The following is a 22,200-nucleotide window of genomic DNA, read 5'->3' on the forward strand; positions in this document are numbered from 1 at the left end:
TTTACAAATGGAAATGAATATTACCACTCCGCCATATTGGATTACACATGTTCAACTAATTATAATAAGTAGTCAAGTGTGTGTTTAGGGATTCTGGCTTTCCGATTATATTGACTAAACTATGTTGTTCGATAGATAAATTTCATTGGTTTGTGAATATGTTCTTAAAAGAACAAAAGAAATAAAGGACGTAGGAATTTTGTAGGTATGTTGTTTTCTACCGATGTTGATAGGTATGAGAAGCATGAGTAGAAATAGCGTGATAAGAGAGAAGTGTGTAGTGGATGTAGATGTTTCTTCTTCTCTTCATCTTTTCCAGAAGAGCGTTTTCTCAATGGCGCCGAAAATCTATAAGTTCTATAACGGTTTGCCTAAATCATTAAAGTTGGTAGACGATGAAGTTGTTTTTAAGAAACTGTTAATTAAGTTTTTGCATGAGCACTGTTTTTATTCAATGAAGGATTTTTTTAATATCACTTTTATGACAATTATTATTCAAATTACCTACTTGACATAATACCTATTTTATAGCATTTTATTTCTAACTTTAATTTTGCCGTGTAAATATGCTGTAAATAGTTTTGTAAATTTGAATGTTTTAATTTAGGTAGGTTTAATTATCATTTTAATGCCATTTGGGTCAATGCACTGATACTATGTATATATTTCCACCATTATTTTATGATGTACGTGCACTTTAGCAAATAAAAGATTAAAACTTTGAACTATGTAGTGACAAAGATTGACAATAATTATTTGTTATACAAGGGGGCACAGTTGTTGTTTAACCGCACGTGTCAATATTGATACCCGAGCAAGCGAAAGAATCCAATATTGAACCGCGAGCACAGCGAGTGGTTCATAAAGTGGAATCTTGAGCATTGCCAGGGTTTCAAGGCACGTAGGTTAAACAAACTTTGCCACCGAGTGCAACACAAACTTTTTCATCATACTACCACGAACAAAATATTGACTATAAAACATCAAACTAAATCAAATCCAGCAATTTATTCAATATTTAAGATTCAAAACCATAATTTATAGGTAAAATCTACCAGCCAGCTTAAGACATCAAGTTAAAATTTGTATGAAATTACTTTGCACTCTTGTGGATAAAATGAAATTTTGCTATCTGTTTTCGAATAGCAAAGAAAGTCTTTACCCGTTGGTGTGGTGAAAAGGTTGGGGCATGTAGAGAGAACGAATGAAAGGAGGTTAACGAAAAAAGTTGTATATGAAAAAAGAGTGGAAGGGTCAGTTGGAAGTGGAAGACCCAGGCAAACTTTTCTTGACCAAATCGAGGAAATATTGCAAAAAGGCCAGGTCAGATGTACTCGAAACCGACGAACGTGTATGAGAAACGTTATGAAAGTGTGTGAAGCGAAAGTGGTTTTTCAGGATCGTAGCAAATGGAAATTCGTGATCTCTTCTTACCCCTCTGGGAAACAGGCGTGATTGTATGTATGTATGTATGTTAATATGGCTTTATAATGATTTAAAGGTTATTTTATTTCAGAATATCTTTAAACTGAGGTCGAACCTAGCTACCTTAAATTTTATCGTGGCAGCTGAGTAGATTTAGCACAGACTATATTATTATATTTTTTTAATTTTGTAAAGCTGCACTTGTAACGGATCACAGAGCATTCCGAATTAAAGAGGAGAGCGACTACAAATGGAGAAATACTTCAATCGACAATTGTACCATTCTTTATAATATGAATAAATTATTTATATGAATATATTCATTTTTTGTCTTCCTAGTTGCGTTAGACTGCGTGACTGGAGCGCATTCTTTCACAACATAAATCGTTTGACACAATCTAATCAGAGTGTCCGAATGGGGCGTGTTTACAAAGTAGGACCTATAAGTCAATGAGAAAATACGAGTATCCATATCAAGGACTTATCGTCCTTATATGGATATTGGATACTCGTATTTTACCGATTATAATACCGGGACAGACAAAACCCATACAAAAAAGGGACACGTATGGGTCTTTTAGGCTTAATACTAGATGGCGCTGTTTCGCAGCCTGGAAGTGGCCAAAATCATATTTTCCACAAATATTTTTTTGTGTTTTTATTTTTTATAAGAACAAATTACATATTTCTTTGTTTTAAAATCATGATATTACGTCAATACATATTTTGAAAAAAAAAAATGTAGGCATCATCAGTGTAGCTATGATAGCATTTAATAGATGGCGCTAAAAATTGAGGTACCTACGATTCTTAGTATGAAGTATGTAAATCCTAAATATATCATATTTGACCTATCTGAATTGACTCGAAAGCTCACTTCAATCTAAAAAGTACCGTCATGGATGAAACTTTTTAAAACTTCCAATACCAACACAATTTCGAAGAGCGATCGCGAATATTTTTTATACTGGAAATATCAGCTGTCAATATTTACATAATCTCAGCGATTCGCGTAATAATATTGACGGAGCGCTTCCAAAGTCATGTCGTGAGGAAAAACGTGTAGTATTGAATCAAATACCGGATAATGTTGTGAAGAAACGTAGGATTATATAAATAAATAATCTCAGCATAACATAAAATAGTCTACCATATTGTCTCGTATAAATGCGGTCTGCAGAATTATGCACAGAAGAATGATCACCTGCTTTAAATGCTGAGAATAATCACAACATACGTCATTTATAATGCGTTTACTTACCCGGGACAGCCCATGGAATGGTCCTACATCGTAATACAAGTGTTTTTTCAATGATTAGGTCTAATTACCTGTTAAATATTAAAATATCTGCTCGTTAATAAATAAAAAGTCTCATTTTAGCTGTTTTATCAACAACTCGATCAACAATGACATAACCGTTTTTAAACCTGTTCTGCACGGGTAGCATGGTCGCGCGATAGACGATAAAATATCAGGCCGTCCCTATCGCACTATAAGTAAGTGCGATAGGGACGGCCAGATGTTTTATCATTTATCGCGCGACCATAATTGCCTGCCTGAGGGTCCGAAGCGATAAAAAGTCTGAACACTGTACTGTATGGTAACATAGACCATTACCAATTATCAGTTATTGTTAACTAAGATGTCAGATTTTTGTGTGCGAATTTTTAGATGAATATGAAAATAGTAGGTATTATGTTTCAGGACAAGCGGCCTGCATGTATTTCGACAAAATAACAATTTTATTATTATGGGTATGTTATATTTTCGAATATTCTAATTAGTTATATATATTTCGCTGTTAAATGACAAATAATAGAATAAAAAGTGCATTGCGTTAAGCTACTACTATCGCCATCTAGCGATGAATAGAAACGTGCACAAAACAATTTAGTACCAGAAAATTCCGCAGCGTAGCGCTATTTATCTATTAGGAAAAAACAATTAACTTTACGTACTCAAATGGACCAAAAGTAGGTAACATATTTATTAAAAAAATGTTTGATATCAATGGTTGAAAACAATGTAGAATAAGTACTAATTTTTAACCTATTTTCGTATGTTTTCATTGTGAATGTAGGTTTTTGAAGAGTCCTTCAGTATGCGCCGACCGTTCGGCGCGTGGCGACGTATGACGGGAAATCTGTGCTAGTTTTTAGAATAATAATAAGAAAATTAGTGGATCGTAAGTGTTATATGGCATCAGATTAGTAAAATTGGATTATTGTGAAACTTTGTGACAGGAAAAGGGTAAGTTTTCTAGTCTATAGCGCTATTAGTAACTATGTTTTGATAGAAAAATATAACTGGAAACAAAAAATATGTAATAACATACATAAATTGTGCTGTGCATAAAATTACAAAAGCTAACGAAATAATCCTTAAATTTTTTAACTATGAAACCGTTTTCATAATGTTTATTATCTTTCATTTGTCGACCAGTAAAATACAACATAAAACATATCACAACTATTAATTCAGACAAACATTGATTAGTTTAAATGTTAATAAAAAATACTCTGAACCTATTTAAAACAATTTTGTTACCATTAATAACAATAATATTCTTTTGTTTATTAGCAATGTTTATTAAATTAGGCTGATCCCGCCATCTAGTGGCAAGTAGAAACTTCATCTGCCCAAACGTATCCACCTAGCGGCGGATAGATAGAAACTTGTTTCACACCATTGACAACAGGTGGTGGTGTTATTGTTAGCAGAAACAAAATAATGTAACCATTGTGTAAAATGAATGAATGATTAAATTAATGACTTTAAATTCGAATTTTTTTTTTACTTTGCGAAAGCTTAAACTCTATAAAGTATTCATTTGATTTTCATTGTTACAGGAAAACAACACGACAAAATGGTAAGATAACCCTGGATCTTATATTATTTAGCTGATTTTGAATGTAAATTTTAACGAATAGTCTAGTTGTTAATTTTAAAGAATAGTTATATGTTTTAACATATAAAAAAATGTTCATATCTATATTAAACCTAAATAATTTCAGTACGGATTCGTAAACTACGCTCTCGAGCTCCTCGTGATGAAAACTTTTGGACAGGCCACGTGGGAAGAAATCAAGTGAGTTATTTTAATAATATTTACTTAGGTACTTTAATTAAGCCAGTTAAGAAATCTTCCGCTTGTTTATTTGTTATTCTATTTGACAAAAATAATCTATTTAATTAAAAAAATACTTTCCCATTGCGGAATAGGCTACTAGACTCATGTCGAATCTGGCACAATACATGATTGTCTTTTGTAGTATTTGACATAAAAAAACAATATTTATAGATTTTGGGTATCTATTAAAAGTGTATGATGACATTGATGACTACGTATTTTCGATTAAAAATGTGTGACGTCATCGAATTCGAACTTACTTCATGTCAAAACAATCACTGACATAATGAACTTTATGCCTCATACTTAAAAGTCAGAAAATGTTGTTTTCGAATATAATGACCTGATGCACAGATAATCTATAGATTAACATGACTGTGTTGTTTTCGCCTGAATACGTAAAAGTATACTTTAAAAATATTTTTTACTGTTTTTAGGCCATAATAAAATATGGTAATATTTTATGTCGGTTAGTTGGATAGTACTTAATCTTATAAGGCAGATTTTAAACAATGGTCAAGTAGCATACTATACAACGCTACCCAAAGGTCTCAAAGTAAGTATGTTAGCCTGTTGATCCTCTTTCATCCGGGGTTGAAACTGGTTCGATCACTATACATGTATTCCTAGCTATTCATCTACTATAGAGAATTGACAACTCAATTTTAGAATACCACTTCATTGAAATAGTGCATTGCGATACAAGTGCGTAAAAAAGGAAGTTCGAAACGAGTGGCGATAAATTAAAACACGACCGAAGGGAGTGTTTTAAATCGACAAGATTGCGAGAAGTGGTTCATTTTATGCCAGGTCGAAACTTCGGATGGCCATCTGTACTGAAAAACGTCATACAATGCACGTGCGAAAAGGAAATTCGTAACTCGTGTCGATTTAAAACACTCCCTTCGGTCGTGGTTTAATTTATCGCCACTCGTTTCGAACTTCTTTTTTTCGCACGACTTGTCTCGTAATGTACCTACTATTTCAAAGTCGCCACACGTTATTCGTCGTTTTTGCGTCGGGGGTTAATAATAATATTTTGCAGGAGAAAAGCAGATGTCGCTATGGAGGGTAGTTTTTTGGTGCGTCAAATATACGATGATGAGATCACATACAATCTCATCACGGCTGCCGTGGAAATACTGCGTAAGTTACTAAGTACCTCATTTTTGTAAGTTCCATTACCTTCAAGGTAGAAAAAGGATCTAAAGGTTCATAAATCTAAAGAAAACGTACAGCCAGTACGTAATTAATTATCACTTGACGTATTTTTTATAGTTTTAATTTAAATCTTATCTACTTGCAGAAATTCCAGCGGACGCTATTTTGGAATTATTTGGCAAAACTTTTTTCGAGTTTTGCCAAGATTCTGGATATGATAAAATCTTGCAAGTGCTGGGCGCCACACCTCGCGACTTTCTACAGGTAGGTATCCTTATCATCATCCTCCTTGCGTTATCCTGGCATTTGTCACGGCTCATGGGAGCCTGGGGTCCGCTTTGACAACTAATCCCAAGATTTGGTGTAGGCACTAGTTTTTACGAAAGCGACTGCCATCTGACCTTCCAACCCGAAGGGTAACTAGGCCTTATTGGAATTAGTCCGGTTTCCTTACGATGTTTTCCTTCACCGAAAAGCGACTGGCAAATATCAAATGACATTTCGCACATAAGTTCAGAAAAACTGATTGGTACGAGCCGGGTTCGAACCCGCGACCTCCGGATCGAAAGTCGCACGCTCGCAAGTCGCTAGGCCACCAGCGCGTTTTTAGGTAGGTATCCTTGTATCATACGATATAGCTTACTTGTATACAATCTGATTAGATTATTATTTTTTCACCACACCAACTGGTAAAGGCACTCTTTGCTATTCGAAAACGGATAGCAAAATTGTATTTTATCCACAAGAGTGCAAAGTAATTTCATACAAATTTTAACTTGATGTCCAAAGCTGTCTGTAGGAATTCACGTATAAATGAAGATTTTGAATCATAAATGTTAAATAAATTGATGGATTTGATTTAGTTTCATAGTGTTGGTGTGGTGAACAATTTTGTGTTTCACTCAGTGGCAAAGTTTGTACAACCTTCGTGCCTTGAAACCCTCGCAACGCTCAAGATTCCAAATTCTGATTATATATACCTATTGGAATCTTTCGCTTGCTCGGGTATCAATATTGGCACGTGGCGGTTAAACAACTTCTTTGCCCCCTTGTAAAACAAATAACTATTAAACTGCGTCAATGGGATACAGTAAAAAGTCTCTGTAGCCCATGGAAGCCTGCAACAGATTCTAGAAGTGTGTACTTGCGACTCGAGTCTAATACTCTAAATCCTCGTTGAGCTCATCGTTGTCGTATTTTATTTAAAAGTTTTGAATGATTCACGGTTATTTTCATTAGACTTATATTGACCAGGATATAAACCGTGATTACTTTTTTGATTTTTGTCGAGCTCCCGATATTTCGACGCAGTTGCATGCATCATGATCACGGAAAACTGACGAAGGCGGGTGGATGTCAAAGTGGCGTAGACAGCGCGCGATCTACCCTCCTTCGCGCGCGTCGGCTGCATTCACTTTCAGCGTTACCACTACGTTACGTTACGTTGTCGTATTTTGCTAGATTGTAACAAAAGTAGCCGTTTTTAAAAATTGCAAAATTGTATTTCGTTAACCGTTATACCGATATATTCTCCTTTAGAAATGCAAACACTCCCCGATGTGTCTTTAGGTAATGATAACATAACACACAAAACCCTTTTAATATTGGAACTACTGGTACTATATAAATAACTAACCACAAAATTAAAACATTGAAAAAAAAACCGACATAGGGAACCGATTTTCATGAAACATGGCTAAGAACACTCCCGACTAATTCAGCTTTCAAACAAAAAAAAACTAAATCGGTTCATCCGTTCGGGAGCTACGACGCCATAGACAGACACATAATTCAGCTTTCAAACAAAAAAAAAAACTAAATCGGTTCATCCGTTCGGGAGCTACGACGCCATAGACAGACACATACACACGCGCGCGCACACACACACACACACACACACACACACACACACACACACACACACACACACACACACACACACACACACACACACACACACACAACACACACACACGCACGCATGCACGCACGCACGCACGCACGCACGCACGCACGCACGCACGCACGCCGCGCGCGCACGCGCACGCGCACACGCACACGCACACGCACACGCACACGCACACGCACACGCACACGCACACGCACACGCACACGCACACGCACACGCACACGCACACGCACACGCACACGCATACGCACTCGCACACGCACACGCACACGCACACGCTAGCCGTTCATTCGAATGCACAATAGTGGCCGAGGGGCGCCACGCGCCCGCCGTATAGTCGCGCGGCACGTGTATAAATAAACTTGTCGCTTTGCGGGCAAGTGAAGGATCTGTTACGTTAGTAACTTATTAATAATCTGTGGTCGGGGGTAAAAACTCACATATATGATATGCTTCTTTAACCTAAATTTTTCAGAATCTAGATGCGTTGCACGATCACCTGGGCACGTTGTACCCTGGAATGCGGTCGCCATCGTTCCGATGCACGGAGAGGCCGGAAGATGGCGCGCTGGTCCTCCACTACTATTCGGATAGGCCTGGTTTGGAGCACATTGTCATTGGGATTGTGAAGGTAATTTTAACTTTTTTTTTATCCTATTATCAAAAACGAGAAGATAATTTGACATTTTATTTATTTTCATTCTTAAGTTAGGCTGTTTATAATATGAATATAAAAGTAAAATACAAAACATTGACATTTTATTATTATTACACCAAGTGGCGCCACTGCTCGGTCAAATCACATACAAAGTTATCGAAGTTTTTTTGGCCTATCAATAAATATGTTGCACCCCGTAGGTACCAGACCTACAACGGTTGCCGGTTGCCGGTTGCAGTGGCGATTTTTGTCCTAACCTTTCAGTGTGCCTATTTTCAAAAATCAAAGAGAGTGAATTGTATTTTATTCTACTTATTCCTTGGGTTAGGACAGATCTGTATGTGCCTGTTTAACTTTTACCAGCCGGCCGGCATATTAAGGGGCAGTTGCATCAACCACATTTGACAGACATATCATCGTCACGCAGCAGACGTCTATGGAACTTCTCACACGCTCAACGCTTTAACGGTGACAAACGGTTTGATGCAACCGGCCCTAAGTGACGCCAATTTTTTTCAATAAATTTCGGCTGAGGCGCATGTATACGCCTCACAGGCGCATACACAGGCTCGCCGAAAAACTCTTGCAGAATTAGTCTTTTGGACTCGGTCAGTCAGAAACAACATGACTAAGTGCAAAACAAGAGAGCTTTTCGTTCATATGGGGACACTATAATACAGAGGTTGTGCAGTAAAATGAACGAATCCTGCTGTCTGCAGTTGTATTATAATACTTTCACTTATCAGTTATCAATTGGACACAACGCATGTAAGAGATGAGCGCCAAGCTCATATTAAATTGTGCGCGATCAGTTTGATTGTGACACGCTTGTTGATTAGCGTGGATGCGTATTAATCATAGGTACCGTCTTCATGCTTTTTATTCGTCAAATAAGGAAGTCGACACGAGACTTATTTTTTATAACTTCCGCAATGTTTTTATGGCCTGTTCTTGTTTTCCTTTATTGCTTTTTATTAAGAGCGTTATAACATTTCGGCGTCGGGCGAAATTAGGTATTTTACCCGCCGCGCGAGCCCAATATGCCGACCCTTTCTAGCACGTCTTATCACTCGCTCGCACTACAATAATGGACAAAACAATCTTGATCCTTTCTATGGAATTTTGATAACAACCACAATCTACTATCTCGATATAAACTTTTGATTTCTAATAAACATTATTTTGTACGAAAATACTAGAATGTAGCGCAAAATAATATCAATTATGTTAAAATTTATTTAAAAAATTAATTATAAAAGTAGATCCCATCCCAAATATTTGCTTTTGTTATATGAAAATTACTGTAATGCTGTATTATGATTACCTCTGTAATCCATTCCTTTGGAATCGGTATAATATAGATTCCTGTAATATGGATTCCTCGGTAATCAAGTACTTAAGTAATCTGAATTCCACTTTACTTCGATTCCAGGCTTATTACTTTACTTCTTTATGTCACTCAAATTGTTTTTGGTTTACATGTCATTCTAGCATTTTCACTTTCACATTTCAAGTGCATATACCACGAGTATAGGTTTTCGGGTGTGCTGATTTAAAAATTAATGACCGATTTGGAATCTGACATTGCTGACTGTCACTTTGACACAAAAGTCGTCATGGGTGTCGTAAAATAGGTTTTAGGGGGTGCTGATTCCAAAATTAATGACCAATGTGAAATCTGACATTGCTGACTGTCACTTTGACACAAAAGTCGTCATGGGTGTCGTCAAATAGATTTGCGGGGGTGCTGATTCCAAAATTAATGAACAATGTGGAATCTGACATTGCTGACTGTCACTTTGACACAAAAGTCGTCATGGGTGTCGTAAAATTGGTTTTAGGGGGTGCTGATTCCAAAATTAATGACCAATATGGAATCTAACATTGCCGACTGCCACTTTGACACAAAAGTCATCATGGGTGTCGTAAAATAGGTTTTAGGGAGTGCTGATTCCAAAAATAATGACCAATGTGGAATCTAACATTGCTGACTGTCACTTTGACACAAAAGTCGTCATGGGTGTCGTCAAATAGGTTTCCGGAGGTGCTGATTTGAAAATTAATGACCGATTTGGAATCTTGACATTGCTGACTGTCACTTTGACACAAAAGTCGTCATAGGTGTCGTCAAAAAGGTTTCGGGGGTGCTGATTCCAAAATTAATAACTATTTTGGAATCTCACAGTGCTAATTGTCATTTTGACACAAAAGGAATCATGGGTGTAGTCAAATAGTTTTAGGGGGTACTGATTCCAAAATTAATGAAATGATTTAAAAAGTCATGACCGATTTGGAACCTGACATTGCACAGTACCCCTGGAAACCTATTTGACAACACCCATAACGACTTTTATGTCAAAGTGACAGTCAGCAATATCAGATTCCAAATTGATCATTAATATTGAGATCAGTACCCATGAAAACCTATTTTACGACACCCATAACAACTTTTGTGTCAAAGTGACAGTCAGCAATGTCAGATTCCACATTGGTCATTAATTTTGGAATCAGCACCCCCTAAAACCTATTTTACGACACCCATGACGACTTTTGTGTCAAAGTGACAGTCAGCAATGTCAGATTCCAAATTGGTCATTAATTTTGGAATCAGCACCCCTAAAACCTATTTTACGACACCCATGACGACTTTTGTGTCAGAGTGACAGTCAGCAACGTCAGATTGAACATTGGTCATTAATTTTGGAATCAGCACCCCTAAAACCTATTTTACGACACCCATGACGACTTTTGTGTCAAAGTGACAGTCAGCAATGTCAGATTGAACATTGGTCATTAATTTTGGAATCAGCACCCCTAAAACCTATTTTACGACACCCATGACGACTTTTGTGTCAAAGTGACAGTCAGCAATGTCAGATTCCACATTGGTCATTAATTTTGGAATCAGCACCCCCTAAAACCTATTTTACGACACCCATGACGACTTTTGTGTCAAAGTGACAGTCAGCAATGTCAGATTCCAAATTGGTCATTAATTTTGGAATCAGCACACCCTAAAACCTATTTTACGACACCCATGACGACTTTTGTGTCAGAGTGACAGTCAGCAACGTCAGATTGAACATTGGTCATTAATTTTGGAATCAGCACCCCCTAAAACCTATTTTACGACACCCATGACGACTTTTGTGTCAAAGTGACAGTCAGCAATGTCAGATTCCACATTGGTCATTAATTTTGGAATCAGCACCCCTAAAACCTATTTTACGACACCCATGATGACTTTTGTGTCAAAGTGACAGTCAGCAATCTGAGGTACTACATATTTGTAATCTGAAAGTAATCAAGTCAATAATTTCAGTTATTTTGAATCGACTATGATTCCGAATTATTGGTAATAGTAATTATTGTATAGATGATTAGTGATTCCTTTACATGTAATGGTAATTTACCGTTTCACTTGATTACATTACAAGTAATCTGACACCCAGTAGTGGATTACAAAGTAAAATCAAGTAATCGTGTAATCCGGAATCGATTACGATTTCCCCATCTCTGGGTTTAGTTATATGGTTCATTGGTACTGGTGACCACCATCTGGCTCCATCATCAGACCCTGAGTACCACCTCTTGTCAAAGGTCTTGTTGAGACGAACCCAACGAGCCTAAACACGAAGTCGTTTACTTACACGGTTCACTGGTACTGGTGACCACCTTCTGGCTCCATCATCAGATCCCGAGTACCATCTTGATGTGTCTTATCATCTTGACCGTATTGTAATTTTTACATATTTATCATCATAACGTTGTAATACTTTAACATTCAAACATAACAAAATATTACAAAAGCAAATATTTACGGATCTAGGATCAAATTCGTTGGTCGCTGTTTACACACACACAATGCGAGGATAGCCCGTGTATAAACAAGGCGTCCGACCCACACAACGATAAATATTCTCGACGTTTGCGATCAAAACTCGGAGAGCGAAGTGACATACGTCTCACCTATACGAGCTCCGGCGCGGCACTGAAATCGCAGGCGTCCGTCGCCGGTCAAATAGCGACAGGAAGGCTAGTTTTCAAAAAATTGGCAAAAAATCATTATATAATATTATAACGACAAATGGATAACAGCAATTTAAGCAGATTGTACAGATTATTTATATACTAAAATAACTTCGATAACACGTAGATTTTCGGAGAAATGATCACTTGTTTCAATGTATTTTCAAGACAAAATTGAGTTCGTTTTACTTTCAATTTCTCAATTTCAAAGGATTAAATGATAAATATTGTTTAATGGGCCTTAAGTACAAGATATTTGGAACTTAAATTTACCTCATTTATGAGAGTGAGCTTATCAAATTGTAGATAATAAGAGCTCCGAATTCTGTGCTTCACGCGGTTTTTCCTAAACGAGCATCAGGAAAACAATCATTACTAATTGAAAAAGCTTTTTTTCCATATGTTTTTTAATTAACCGACAGTTAATAAGATGTTCTAACTGAAACAAGTACTTTCACTGTCTTTTAGTATGAGTAAAGTGTACAATTTTGTCGATAAATATTGTGCATTTTACAATATATCGCCAAAGAGGAATGTGACCATGTTTTTTTGTCATAGCGCTCTTAACTCGCTCGCGTTATAAAGAGACAAAAAGTAGCCTATAAGTAAGTCACTTTCCATCCCTTCAACTATATCCACTTAAAAAATCACGTCAATTCGTCGCTCCGTTTTGCCATGAAAGACGGACAAACAAAGAGACACACACACTTTCCCATTTATAATATTATTATGAAATAAACACTGACGATAGTTAAGATCCTCATCGGACTAATCCCAATGGTTCCTCTGTGTTGAAATTTGAAGGGTCTGATTGCAGTCGCAAAAACAAAAACCTAATTCGTCTTTCTTGACACTAGTTGCCAACCAGTTTCCAGACCTCCAAGAGCTATGACTAAAAACCATAAGAAGGTCAGAAATTAGATTAGATAATTATATAATTAAAATTTTCAGAGCCAAAAGTCAGTCCAGCTACGTTCTGCCGAGTGTTCCCATTCCATCTAATGTTTGACCGGGAGCTGAATATCGTGCAAGCTGGACGTACTGTGTCTCGTCTCTTGCCAAGAGTCACCAGGCCTGGCTGCAAAATTACTGATGTTTTGGACACGGTAAGATAATAGTGAATATTATTATTTAGGGTCTCTCACACTAATTAATTCATTCATTGTGTATGAACACGATGAAAAATTTTTTGCGAATTTAACTAAAAGTGATATACAGGGTGGTTCCTGATAATGAACCTAACGACATATCGAATTTAACGGAAAACAAAAATAAATACGCTGTATAAAGGGCCACCTTTTCTGTTACTCCTTGTACTTAGCTTCTGATTTGACGCATAAGTAAGTAGATTGGAAAGCCACAGATTGTTTATTTCGTGTTGACAGGTTCGACCACATTTGGAGATGAAATTCGAGAACATATTGGCACACATCAATACAGTATACGTGCTGAAGACAAAGCCAGAGGAAATGAACATTACTGATCCACACGAGGGAATTGCTCCTCTTCGTCTCAAGGTAGGTAAATGTAGAAAATATATGGCGGTTTAAACATACATTTAAGTAACGGAGATTATATCTTAAGTAGAAGCGGAATTTTGGAACACTTCGGTGACCCAAAATTTAGACTTTGCCTTCGACACAAGACATTACCATATTTCTATTTTGGGTCATTCTTTGTCTACAGACAGTGTACTTAGCTAGAACTGGGGACGTCCGGGCCTAACAGGCGCTTACGCTTAAGTACCCATGCTCTTTTCAAATCCCGATCTACATCGATCGACGAAGTCTGTTGGCAATCTTTCAAGAAGATCTTAGCAACATTTTTTCCTATTTTTTTTATATTTTTTTTCTATGTTATTTATTTTCAGGGACAAATGTTGTACATCCCAGAAACTGATGTGGTCGTCTTCCAGTGTTACCCAAGTGTCACCAATCTCGATGACCTGACTCGGTGTGTATTGATCAGTAATTTGTGTTCTTGAAGCATAAAATTAGACCACTAAGCATTAAACTAAAACACTAAGCATAGACTAGACTGCTCCGAGACCACGGGGACAATGCCGTCCTTGAAACGTTAGTTAGTGTTCAAAACATAGTGTTTAAAACATAGTAAATACGCGATTAAGTCCCGTTTGTAATTTAAAATACATAAAACTAGTGTTTTGATTTTGATATACATGACATCACAGATTTGAAGTGGCATACTTAGTATCTTATTATTGTTTTTTTCCACAGGCGCGGTCTCTGCATTGCCGACATTCCTCTCCACGACGCTACTCGTGACCTCGTGCTGATGTCAGAGCAGTTCGAAGCAGACTACAAGCTTACCCAGAACTTGGAGGTGCTCACTGATAAACTGCAGCAGACTTTCAGGGAGTTGGACTCAGAGAAACAGAAAACTGACAGGCGAGTTTATTGACTGTTTTTGCCTTTAGCTTCATAATCTTTATAGCTTAAGTAGTTCATACAAGCTTACCCAACACCTGGAAGTGCTTACTGCAGTGCAAACTGTGCTGCAGAAGACTTTTAGGGAGTTGGACTCGGAAAAGAAAAAAAACAGACAGGCGAGTTAACTGATTAGTGATAAACTTACCGAAAGTGAGCTGCCAATACTATTTTGCGGGGCACAGAAAGCAGCTAAACTGATACACAACACACGCGGAGTTTTTCTCTTTGAGACACTTATGATTCTAAGGTAAACACTTCAATTAACGACTGACTCAAGGTACATCACTCAGGATGGACCTGGTCACACCTCTAGTCCGCAGTCGGGCCTTCTATTTGCACTCCGTATGTAATCATACTAATCATTAGGCCAGTAAAGTTTATAGACAGAAATAACATCAAAGAAGAAGAATATGTACTGAAGAAATGACTTTCATTTAGATGATCTCTGGACGATTGCTAAAGCTGTTGCTTTGTTAGTAGTTTTATTGACACTGACAATATCAACATGTGTCAGATAATGGTCAGATACTAATACAAAACTCATAATCTCTGACGTTGTACGAGTACCATTAAGGTTTTACCCTGGTACCTTTGTAAACACAAACAGTCTTTCTTAAGTCGCTTATTTAATTACAGACTCCTCTACTCAGTCCTCCCTCGAAGCGTAGCCACGGAGCTTCGCCACCGTCGCCCCGTGCCCGCCCGTCGCTACGACCCAGTCACCCTCCTCTTCAGTGGTGTTGTTGGCTTTGCTAACTACTGCGCTAGGAACACTGACCATAAGGGCGCCATGAAGATTGTAAGGATGCTGAATGATCTGTACACCACGTTTGACGTGCTTACTGATCAGAAGAGGAATCCCAATGTTTATAAGGTTAATACACGCTAAACAATATTTATGCAGAAATTTTTACAATTATCTACAGTAACTCTGTCAGCTGACTTACGTATATTGGATAAGACAAAGATAATTTATGATAATATCTAGCTCATGGACTAGAGATACAGCCCAAAGACCATCCATCAGTCCAGTTTGTTAGATTGGGACCAAGATAAACTAGATACAGGCAGAAGTGCCAAGGTACCTATTTACCTATTGAAAATCTCAGAAATCAGATTTTACATCACATCAAAAAATTGCTAGGGCCGCCACTGCCTGAGTAGACGTGCTTATCAGATCATCAGCATTTCATCGCCTTTGGTTGATCGTTAAAGATCATTTATGAGCAGCACACTACTACGCTATTGGCTCTAAAATATACAGTCAAAAAATTATATATGTTATTGATTTCAGGTGGAAACTGTAGGAGACAAGTACATGGCAGTTTCTGGACTTCCGGAATACGAAGTGGCTCATGCTAAGCACATCTCGCTTCTTGCACTTGAGATGATGGACAACTCCAAGGAAATCACTGTAGATGGAGAACCTGTTGTAAGTACTATTCCGATTTCTATGTTTACACTTAGAAACATACCTACCAAAGAATTTCCAGTATTTGACACAAATTGTGGGCTATTATTTTTCTTGAGGGTTCAGAAGTGTAATCCCTCTGCTTTAATAAGCAAGTGGGTGGGTCATCCTGCATAAGCTAATCACTAAACAAATCCTCTTTTCTATACAACTAATATGGCGGTACGTGTGCGTTTCGTGTTAAACTATTTTATTGATGTGTTTTTTTTTATCGTTAACTTTTGAATGTGCTTGTATTGTTTTATATGTGTTGTATCTTGTTTATCCCGAATAAATGATTTGTATTGTATTGTAAATCACGCCACCACGGGAGGATTATACTATCACGTACACTGTAGGTCTGTCATTTTGGTAGATTCTGCGCGCAAGAGTCGTGAAATGTAATATATCCAATACATTTTACGATTCTTCAATTTCCGCACAGAATCTTCCAGATATTGACCAATTTCAATAAAATCGATATGTATTTTTCAGGGCATCACCATCGGTATTCACTCCGGCGAGGTAGTGACTGGAGTCATCGGCCATCGCATGCCTCGCTACTGCCTGTTCGGGAACACGGTCAACCTGACCAGTCGCTGTGAGACCACGGGCGTTCCGGGGACTATTAATGTCAGCGAGGATACTTACAGGTGAATATTGTATTATTGTATTATTGATCGAGATTGTGATCTCGTGCACATTGCTAGGAGTCGGTGGCTGCAGTGTACTAAAGTGTTTCTAGAGCGAGAAATGGGGGAAGGCCTATGTTCAGTTAGTGATCGTCTGTAAGGTAAGTAGGTAATCAAGATTTGATAAGTCTCGTTTCACAGTTCCTGGCATCGAAACTCCATTGAGTGTTAATAATGGAAGAATATACGCAATGAGCATTAAACACCTGTATACAAGTGTGTTTATTACAGCTTTGTAGCATGTCTTCTTACTTACATCTTTGCTCTTCTGACAGAGGAAGTACGTGAATCAACGAACTGGTTACAAGAAAAAAAAAATATATTCAAAGTTTAATCATCCAAAAGGTCCAAATATTTTTGCAAAGCAACAGGCACTCCTAACTTGGGTATACCAAAAGGCAATTCAAAATTACGCCACAACATTTTCCGTACCACACATCTACACAGATGCTTCAATTCTACCGGCTGTAGGCCACACCTTGTACTTGGTATCAAATGATCTTCCAGAATATCCCCATATTTCTCTAAAGCAACCTTTCTGTCGTAGTTATAATCATCAGGCAATTCTAAATGCTTGAATGCTCCTTTGTCAATTGTGAAAGATATTTTTGGTATTGCTCTTAGCACCAACTTTAAACATGATACTAATTCATATGGATACACTCTATTGTAATCCTTTAATCTATCCAGAATTGATTCTACTGGATTTGTAGCAACGTTATCAGAGAAAATTTGGGCACCAAATCGAAGTAGAATCATTAGCATTTCTGATGTTCCCATTTGTATGACTACCTTCACTGGTGATGCTTTTCCACAACTTTCTAGAGGAACGTCGATAAAACGATAGACTTTTCCATCTTCTGAGTATTCCAAGTTGGCGTTTGTCGCGTGATCTAAGAAGAAAACTAGTGCGTGGACGTTCTCTTCTTTGTCCATGAAGTCTGATTTCCAGCCGGCTAGGAAGTATGGCGCTGATGTGCCGAAAATAGCTCCTGTAAAAAGGGTTTTGGTTTTTAATCTAATTTAGGATATGTTTATGTTAGGGTGGAACATAGTGAAGTGAAATAGTCAGAATGTTTGAGACAGGCTGCTACACTGTTTTGTATCAATTTAGCGATGAAAACGCATTTCACCAGATGAAACGCTTTTTGTTACAATAACATCACCTATTTTTGATTCTACGATGCAAAATAACATTAAGCTTTTCGTGACCATAGTTAAAGGTCTTTGAATATGTAGAGCAACCAATGGCAGCAGCTAAAACTGATATCATTTAAGGTAAGGTCACTACGGGTAAGTATGTCATGAGGAGAAGTGTGTCAGGCCTTTGCATTTGGCCTGTTTATAAAAAATACCTGTGACAATGAGTAAAAAGGTTAAATCTGAAGGCCAGACACACTTACCCTTATGACACACTTATCCGTATTGACCTTACCTTTTTAAACTTACCCAAAAATATTCTCTCAAACGTCTTCTCACACGCATACAGCTCATCCAAGAGAGCCGCAACCACGCCATTATCCTGGAGACTCCAATCAAAGGACAGCTTCATGGCTATATACAGGACGTTGTGGTATTTGCCCATGAGGCATACATCTCCGTTAGTGGCCTTGCAGTTGTTGTGGTACTTGAGCGCTGATGTGATGAAGTTCTTGCAGGTTGTGTTGTCTGTGTGGTTCTGTCCTGTAAGAAATAAATATATTAAAACCATTTTTTTAAGTTTTCTTTAGAGATTTGGCAATTTTATGCCATTGGAACATAATTATACATCTGAAATATTTTACCTATAACGAAGGTATTTTTTTTGGCAGTAAGATTCTACTTCAAAAAAATAGTTTTCAGTACAGATGGTGTTTTTTTACGCACTAGTGCGAGAAGTGGTTCATTATATGCCAGATCGAAACTTCGAAGGCTCATCAGTACTGAAAAACGTCGTTCGATACACGCGCGAAAAGGGAATTCGTAACTCGTGTCGATTTAAAACACTCCCTTCGGTCGTGTTTTAATTTATCGCCACTCGTTTCGAAGTTCCTCTTTTTCGCACTTGTATCGAAATGTACTATTATTATGTTTATGATCATTATTTTTAAATTAAAGGAAAAATGAGAAAATTCACACTGTGAATTATTCAATTTTTCCTTTAATTTAAAAATATGTAAGGTCGCTCGCAGACGTTTCTGCATGATAAAAAACAAATTTATGATCATTCTTTTCTAAGTCCGATATCTAGAGCAGAGCTTATTATAATAACAAAAATATTTTTTTTTGTGTGAACTGAATGTTGTAGGTAGGTAGACCTTATAACATTGTTATAATAATTTATTCCCACATTCAATTTGAATAATGTTACAATGTGCGTCCTCTTTTTAATTCTACAGGATTTATAAAATCTAAAAAACAAACCTGCAGCACACCCAGCAATGACCGTACTAAAATATTCCACAAGCTCCTTTCTCTTGTACCTTACATTCAAACAATCACGGTCCAAATTACAGAACACTTCCTCAAAATAATACTCCATAAACGAATCCATATCTCACACAATCGACGGAAAATTTAGAATCACACAAAAATTACAAACACCAAAATTTTTGACAATGTGTCAATATTGAAGTTGTCACTTAAAACTAGTGTCCATCGGCACAGTTCGAACCATAATAGTCGGAAATCAGTCCACCCTCTGAAGCCAGACAAGTGTAATCTACTTAGGTCGATGTATGGGAAACCATACAATGTCCCCTAGTTCATAAAGTTTTTGAGTAATGTCATTCAAGATGTTGTGGTGTATTAATAGTACGGGATATTTATGTGGCAATATTATTGGGCAATGAACCTCAAATGTGGTAAAAATTGTTACCCACCGGCACCCGATGAGCTACGAGCGGAGTTGGATAACATTTTTCATTGGGGGCTTATATTTTAAGAAATTTTAGAGGAGGGCCAGACTTACACAAAACTGTGTTATCTATTGTACTGGTCATACCACACACTGTTTTGCAGGACGGGGAGAGGGACGGATACGGCCTATGTGTCGTACTACGCCCACCACTAACTAAGAGCACACAATGTGCGAGATAAAAAAGTACTAATATAGATTATAAGATAATAAGTATCTAATTGTTCTAGCAGTAAGGTTATAAAATTGAATGCAAATAACAAAAAGCGCCTGTTTAAAAAAAAACTGTTTATTGGTTTCCAATTTCAATCATGAACAAGCAGCAACTAACAATTAATTTTATAGAACCTTTGAAATACGCAGAAGAACATAAATTATGTTTAAATTGTATAATTTAGTTGCATCATTGGGTGTAGAGGAGATTTACCAGAGTTTAACGTTAAGAGCCCTAGTTAGAGCTAGTGGTCGCGACCTTCGGCTATGGGGAACTGAGGAAGAAGAAGAATCTTAAGACACTTAATTTTTCTACATTTCCTTTGCTGAAAGATCCTCAGACGTATTGTTTTAAAATCGCTGTCAATAGAAATAGTTTACAATGTAAACAAACCATTATATAAAATATCAATATTTTATTATTTTAAAGGTTAAGGATCATAATGTGAGACGAACTGATTAAGTAACACTTGGATTTAGCCAGTATCTGATGAATTAGAATAGAAATGAAAGACATTTTGACTACAAGGTTTGTTTACATTGTTCACAAATTCTATTGACGGCGACTTTAGCCTGTTTTATTGTTAAAGGCATCCCCTTGTTTTTTCCACTCGACCGTTTTTCCCACCATTTTGGGTAGAATGCGTCCAGGTCATCCCGCCATTTCCTTTAGATGTATCTGACACAGAAAATTTCTTAAAATTTTCTTTGTTTATATTCCAGTTACCTGATGCGTGAAGATAACTACGACGAGTCCTTCAAACTGACCTACCGCGGCCACGTCTCCATGAAGGGAAAAGCCGAGCCTATGCAGACCTGGTTCCTTGAAAGGAAGAAAGTCTAATCACCAAATTAACAACGTACAGCCTCTCCCTCCTTCCCGCTGAAACTACCGCCCACCCGCTCTCGACCTCACAGTTACCGCCTGTCTAGAACGCGACCAGTCTTATCTCACTCATACAAGCATGGCACGCGTTCGACGCGACCTTAGACTGTGTGCGTAGGAAAGCGCTTTTTTCATACATTTGATCGCCATTGTCTGAGGTGTGCCTAGAGGAGATCCTCATACTTCATAACTACATAATTTTATGTAGGTAGTATAAAATAAAGTCGCTGTCCCCATGTATGCTTAGATCATTCAAATCAGCAACAGATTTTGTTGCGGCACGGTTTTTTTTTAGTAAACAGAGTGATTCAAGAAGGTTTAAGGTTTATTAGTACCCATGCAAAGTCAGGGATAATCGCTAGTCTACAATGAAGATGAGGAATTAAAAAAATGTGCACCCTTAGGGACCGTCCACACTCAAGAGACGCATGTCTGCCGACGCGGAACGGACGTCAGCGCCACGCCGCCTGAATGTAATTTAAAAAACTGAGGAGTACATTGTATAGGAAAGACGTAAGACGCGCCCCCAGGCGGCGCGGCTACGCGCCAAGCGACGTCCCTTGCGCGTCCTTCCTAAACAAAATGTACTAAGGAGACGTTTTTTAAATTACATTCAGGCGGCGTGGCGCTGACGTCCGTTCCGCGTCGGCGGACATGCGTCTCTTAAGTGTGGACGGTCCCTTATTTAATGGAAAGACACAGAATTATGAACACCTAAGAAATCCGAAAGAGATAGAATCTGGCTTCAATATCTTTGGTGTTTTATGCCGTAAGTTTGACAAGTATATTGCCAACTGTAAAGCTGGCGATTTACATAAAAGATGTAGTAGGGTTATCTTATCTTATTTTAAATGCTTAAATGTTAAATAAACTTGATTTTTTTAATTGAATCAATGTCAAAATATCAAATATTAAGTAATGAGGAGGCACACTGACATTTTATCCCGCCAGGCAGCGCCTGTGCAAGTGCCTAGGCATGTCACTGTCATTAGTATGTGAGAGAGAGAAAAAAACATATCATCTTCTCACTCTAACGTATGAAATTCTTTATCTGTGCAATGGACTAACTTTGAGTGTGCCTCCTCATTAAATAGGTACAACATAATATACCTTTTAAAATAAGATCTAAATGAAAATCAAGCGTTAGGAAAATACATGTAGGCTTATATTGACCGGGATATAGACCGTGATTACCTTTTTGATTTTTGTCGAGCTCCCGATATTTCGACGCAGTTGCATGCATCATGATCACGGAAAACTGACGAAGGCGGGTGGATGTTAAAGTTGCATAGACAGCGCG

At 37.6% G+C, this 22,200-nt stretch overlaps 2 protein-coding genes across 2 annotated transcripts; one reads left to right on the forward strand and one right to left on the reverse strand.

Annotated features, from left to right (window-relative positions):
- Positions 1-3,538: 3,538 nt before the first annotated feature.
- LOC125235732 (guanylate cyclase soluble subunit beta-1) lies at positions 3,539-21,297 on the forward strand. Its single transcript, XM_048142306.1, is given in 16 exon segments — positions 3,539-3,676; positions 4,276-4,295; positions 4,441-4,514; positions 5,602-5,702; positions 5,863-5,981; positions 8,102-8,260; positions 10,369-10,417; positions 12,837-12,864; positions 13,182-13,419; positions 13,699-13,830; positions 14,184-14,266; positions 14,551-14,721; positions 15,400-15,637; positions 16,058-16,195; positions 16,709-16,866; positions 20,738-21,297. Coding segments are annotated over 15 exon segments (1,812 nt in total). The 5' UTR covers positions 3,539-3,676; positions 4,276-4,292; the 3' UTR covers positions 20,859-21,297.
- Positions 17,112-19,525, reverse strand: LOC125235731. Its single transcript, XM_048142305.1, has 3 exons — positions 19,309-19,525; positions 18,355-18,588; positions 17,112-17,897 (listed from the first exon to the last, which is right to left on the reverse strand). The coding sequence occupies exons 1-3, from the start codon at positions 19,436-19,438 to the stop codon at positions 17,236-17,238; spliced, it is 1,026 nt and encodes a 341-aa protein (XP_047998262.1). The 5' UTR covers positions 19,439-19,525; the 3' UTR covers positions 17,112-17,235.
- Positions 21,298-22,200: the final 903 nt, after the last annotated feature.

The sequence above is a fragment of the Leguminivora glycinivorella genome, chromosome 18, assembly GCF_023078275.1.
Source record: "Leguminivora glycinivorella isolate SPB_JAAS2020 chromosome 18, LegGlyc_1.1, whole genome shotgun sequence".
NCBI classification, from domain to species: Eukaryota; Metazoa; Arthropoda; class Insecta; order Lepidoptera; family Tortricidae; genus Leguminivora; species Leguminivora glycinivorella.